At 47.0% G+C, this 5,097-nt stretch overlaps 1 protein-coding gene across 1 annotated transcript in view; it reads left to right on the top strand.

The window, feature by feature from the left end:
• Positions 1 to 4,793, top strand: part of LOC102835000 (chromosome unknown open reading frame, human C17orf66) — a 16,027-nt gene extending 11,234 nt beyond the window's left edge. Inside the window, exons 9-15 of the mRNA XM_006833621.1 lie at positions 1,314 to 1,496; positions 1,663 to 1,752; positions 1,856 to 1,975; positions 2,979 to 3,052; positions 3,644 to 3,695; positions 4,108 to 4,194; positions 4,419 to 4,793. Of these exons, the coding sequence (XP_006833684.1) occupies positions 1,314 to 1,496; positions 1,663 to 1,752; positions 1,856 to 1,975; positions 2,979 to 3,052; positions 3,644 to 3,695; positions 4,108 to 4,194; positions 4,419 to 4,793 (981 nt within the window). The remainder of the gene's footprint in view (positions 1 to 1,313; positions 1,497 to 1,662; positions 1,753 to 1,855; positions 1,976 to 2,978; positions 3,053 to 3,643; positions 3,696 to 4,107; positions 4,195 to 4,418) is intronic.
• The last annotated feature ends 304 nt before the right edge of the window (positions 4,794 to 5,097 follow it).

Here is a 5,097-nt window from a genome sequence, read left to right as displayed (position 1 = left end):
ATATATGGAGGGGAGTATAATCAATGTAATGAAACAAGTTATATGAATGGTTGAATGTGAAACTGATGATGTGCCCTGTAAACTTTCACTCAATCCAAAATAAAAACCTTTATATAAAAAAAAAGAGAGAGAGAGAGCATGGGAGGCAAGAAATTAGAGACTGCAAGTATGGGTAACTTTTCAAGGAGTTTTTCTGGAAAGGGGAGCAGTTTACACCAGAGGTGACTCTAGAAAAGAGAAAAAGGAACAGCATGCTGAGGGGAACAATCCTGCTGTTAGAAAAAATGATTTGAAGAGAGTGGGGAGAGTTGCGGCAGCAAAGTCCTTGAGTGGCTGAGAGGGGATGAGGTCTAACATACAGAGTGACTGACGTTAGATGGATGGTCATAGTCCATAATAAAAATTGGAAACAAAAGCATATGGGTGCAGGTATTGGTCGCTGAAAGTGGTGGTAGACGTCTATTAGAACTTCTTTTCTAGTTCTTGTATTTTCTTGGTGAAGTAAGAAACAAGGTCTTCAGCTCACCTGGACAGTCTTACCAGAGTGAGAACAAAAATGTGAACTAGAAAAGCTAAGAGATTTGTGCAGGGAAAAGAGTATGCTTGCCAGCAGCATGACTCTCTCTATGTGAGCTTTGTGCCCATATATGTAAAGCAAGACCAGTTGCCATGACTGTGCCTTCTGCAGGACAAACAGGCAGAAGTGGATTGAACCAGGACTCCAGTTTTGTTAAGGGAATACAATGAAGCAGGAGGAGGTAAAGGAATTCAGTACGAGGCAAGGGAGTGAATTATAGCTGGACCTTGCAATTTAAGCAGGGTAAAGAAGAAAAGTGAGGAGCAGTGACAAGGGAGGTAGTAGGATTGTCTGCAGGGAGTCAAGTTATTTTTGACATCCTGGTAGTGCAGGAGGTGAGCGGAAAAGATGAAGTGATGGTCAGAGCGAGGTCCATGGAATGGAGATTAGGGAGAAGTTGCAGTTATGAGGTCTCTCTATGGGAATTGGTGGCTGGAGTAAAGTGGATGATAAAGTCATTGAAAGAGAGGTGTTATATCAATTATATGTATATATTTTGTAAATGCCACGAATTAAGACTCAAGTGTTAAAGAGTAGCAGTGATCTAGGAGATGAAATCAGAGAGAAGCCAATCAGTGTCTGTAAAAATAAGAGGAAATAGAAGGAATGATGTGATGCATTTTAGAGAGGAGGGAGAATGGTCTGAAAGTAATGCTGTCTTGACCTCTTACAAAGTACAAAGCCTGGCTGAGGACACAGCCACACACTTCACCCATTCTTCCTATTTCCCTTTTAGCGGTCTCAAGTGGGGGATGAAGGGAAGCTGGTGGCTCTGCTCCAGATGCTGATGAAAGCGTTGCCAAAGGAAATGGCTCTGGAGGCAGCCCTGTGCTTGGCTTTCCTGAGGCCCTGCAACAAGGAGGCACAAGAGTTCCTGCTGCAGTGCCTGGGCCAAGGGCCTAAGGCCCAGCGGATGAAGGTGTGAGGGGATGGAAAAGCGTGCACACATCAACTTCTGCCGCACCTAAAAGGCCAAGAGGCAGGAGATAGCCCCACCTGCTCCATCATCAGTTGTAAGCTTAGCTGCCAACTCAGCATAGCCATCCACACTTCTCTTGGTCCCGCCCCCCCCCGCCCCCCCATAGGCTCTTATGATGTTGGTCAAGATGCAGGTACACTCAAGTACAGTCATCAAGGCCATCCTAGAGCAACTGTGCTCTTCCAATGTCCTTGAGGTAAGCTCAGGGGCTGCGGTGTACCCTTCCTGCTCCAGCACTAAGACACGGCTTGGGAGAAGAAAGGGTCTCTCCCGCATGTCTTTCTCACCTCTGCCCTCAGCACCGCTTGGAAGCCACCAAGATGCTCAAGACCATTGGGCTGGAAAGGATCCAGGTAGAGGGGCTGGAGAGTCTCACATTTGACCTGCTCAGGAAGAAGATGTATAATGAACCCTTCCTGGTGAGTGTCACGGAAGCTCCCAAACCCAGGCAGTGCAAACCTGCCTCCTCTCAGTCCCTTGACTTAGCGTTCCCCACTCTAAGTATCACATTCACCCAAATCCATTCCATGGTCCCGGTGCAGCCCATATTTTTAAGCGACCAGGTCACTCGATTTTAAATACCGAGTCCTCCCTCTCTCTTCTGCAAGGTAAAAAACTGCCTCATTCTTTCCCTGCCACAGGTTAGTAACCCTCTCTCCTCCTGCCTAGTAAAATATTATTCTTCCTTCAAGGCCAGTCCAAACAACTCCTCTTCAGGGCAACCTTCTCAAATTGCCACAAACACAATCAACCCTGCCTTCCTCTAGGTTTCTGTGCACTTTACCTTTATTATAACTCGTGACAGAACTAGTCACAGTCCTTCCCGAGACATTTTTCTGAAATATAAATGATTATAACTTGACTACAGATAGAGACCTGACTGGAACACTGGTCTCCTTGGAGGTCCTGGTTGGGTGTTCCTTCCAACCACATTGTCTTTCATTAGGGGAAAGAGGCAAGGAAGGACACAACTATTCAGTGGCTCCTTATTGTCTTCAAGATGGCTTACAATGCCCTTTCTGAGCCCTGCTTACCAGTCTTAGGGCAGCCATGGCCTCACAGACACCTGCTGGTCCAGCATTATGACTCTAAGTGCATTTTGATTCAGCTTAGCAAGGCAACCAAACTGGGACTCTTCAAACTCCCACTTACCTTTCGGGATTCTCCAAATAACTTTTCTGATCCCCACCAGGATTGCTATGAGTTGGAACCGACTCGATGGCACTTAACGACAAAGGCTGACACTAAGACAGTAGTGTAATTCCATTATTTGTCTGCTTCCCCCGCTACCCCCAGACTCTGAACTCATCAAGGCAGAGACCATGTGGAGAACAGAATAAGTGTTCAGTGAAGTCTCATGACACACTTAGATGTGTATAACCGCACTCCGTCTCTATAGTCTCCCGCTTGATGCCTCTGCAGGCCATGAGGAAGGCTGTGGCTGACACTGTGGAGCAACTCAAGATGAAGCCTATGATGATGAACCTGGTGGAGGCGTGAGTGGCCTGGGCTGGGAACCTATGATGATGAACCTGGTGGAGGCGAGTGGGCTGGGCTGGGAACCGCCAGGGCCAAACCCTAAGCTGTGGGAAAGGAGCAAGGGGCTCAGGGAGTGGGAACCCGCTGCAGAATCTCAGTTCTCATTAACCCTGGGCTTTTCATCTGTAAAAAAGGAGCCTAGAATACTTACCACTCAGGGTTGTTAATAAAGCTTAAATGGGCTTGTAAAAGGTAAAGTTGTGGACAGATGTGAGTCCTAATCAGCATTTAGTGTCTTCTAGTGGATTACGAATCGGGCTGCGAACCTTAAGGTCAGCGGTTCGAAACTACCAGCCACTCCACGGGAGTAAGATGAGGCTTTCTACTCCCGTAAAGATTTACACCCTTGGAAACCCTATACAGGGTCGCTATGGGTCGGACCCGACTCAATGGCACTTAACAACAACAACAAGTGGATTATAGTACTTGCTTTCCCTCCTCCCAGTCCATTCCTTGATGAACACTTGTTGGCATTATGTCTGTGAGAAGCAGCCATTAGCCTCCCCACTCTATCCTGTAATTGAACATACTCACTCCCTTCTACATAGGCAACTGATGAGCCCAAGTACCACTGCACGCCAGGAAGCAGTCATCTCTTTGGTAAGGCCAGCTCTACTTCTCTGACCTGAATTCAAGATGTGCAGAGGGAGTAGGAAATTGAGCAGTTCCTGAGAAAAGCAAGGTCTGTAATGTTTGACGAAGTCACTTGCTTACTTGCTCATTTTAGATTCCAAAGGTGCCGAGATACTCCAGGGTAACCTTTTCTTCATTCAACTTAGGGGTGGATACGATAAGGGACACAGTGTGGTGGTGGCATAGTTTTGATACTGCAGAAATGATCTTGATTCTTCTAGTGAATAAGGGCAGTGGAACTGCATACAATGAGGAGTGACAAGGATATTTTGGGGGAAGGGGGAGCCTGTGAGCAGGGTCACAATAGGAGTAGAAAGAATACTTTCACTAGTTCTGAGCTTAGCCCTCAAAAGTCTACTTCTCACTATGCCTCTGCCAGGGTGCCCTGGGCATCCGCAGTCCACAGGTGTACCACTTGCTCCTAGACATGCTAGATGCAGAAAAGAGCCAGGAAATGAAGGAGAATGTAAGCCATTCCTTCCTACCTTCCTCTTCTCTACCTCTCCTCCAAGAGCCCCCCACATCCTCACCACTACCTTCTGTCAAGAGGGAGTGGGGAATGAACCCTCACACACTGTCCCTTGACCTCACTTCTTGGGGTCACACTGGCCTATGGCCAGAACTCCTTCTTTTGGGGCCCCCTTCTTTTCTAGCCTGAGTGCCAGCCCCAGGGCCTTTGTTTCAATGCAGCTACAAAAAACATTAATCCTTTTGGCCTCAACTGAGCCCTGGATTCGAAAAAAACTGAAGAACAAGGTCCTCTTTGTATATGAGGAACCTAAGACCAAGGCAAAGCCAGAGCCTACAAGATTCCGGAATGAACCTGAAAGCCTTGAAGAGTTAGGTATCCAAGACTTTCAGCTTGTACAGTTAAGTCCCTTGTTTGCTGCAAAGTCCAACACCAAGATGGAACAAGAAAAAAAGCTAAGAATTCAGGGAAGACCTGTCTTACAACCCACCATCAATCCAGACTTGCATGCAGCCACTGTCTTCCCACCCTCTTTTTCTAAATCAGTAAAAGACATGTCACAAGCTAAAGGACCCTGGAAGCCAAATTTCAGATGACAGCTTCAGACCCTTGCTAAGACCTCCAAGTAGGTCAGCTCTGTGGGCCTGGCTCCCACTCTTGTCCTGAGAAAACAATCTCTTCTTATCCTCTATGAATAAATGCGTGCTGTTTTAGCCACCATACCTCTGAATCACTGACATTGCTGGGTCTTCATCTGCTCACACTAGAGGCCTGACTAGAACACTGGTCTCCTCGGTCCTGGTTGGGTGTTCCTTCCAACCACATTGTCTTTCATTAGGGGAAAGAGGGAAGGAAGGACAAAACCAAAGTTTCTTTGGATGGCCAGCCAGTCTCCTTAAA

Source organism: Chrysochloris asiatica, unplaced genomic scaffold (assembly GCF_000296735.1).
Source record: "Chrysochloris asiatica unplaced genomic scaffold, ChrAsi1.0 scaffold00007, whole genome shotgun sequence".
Taxonomy (NCBI): domain Eukaryota; kingdom Metazoa; phylum Chordata; class Mammalia; order Afrosoricida; family Chrysochloridae; genus Chrysochloris; species Chrysochloris asiatica.
Note: the sequence above shows the minus strand (reverse complement) of the source record. Positions and strands in the feature narration are given on the sequence as shown.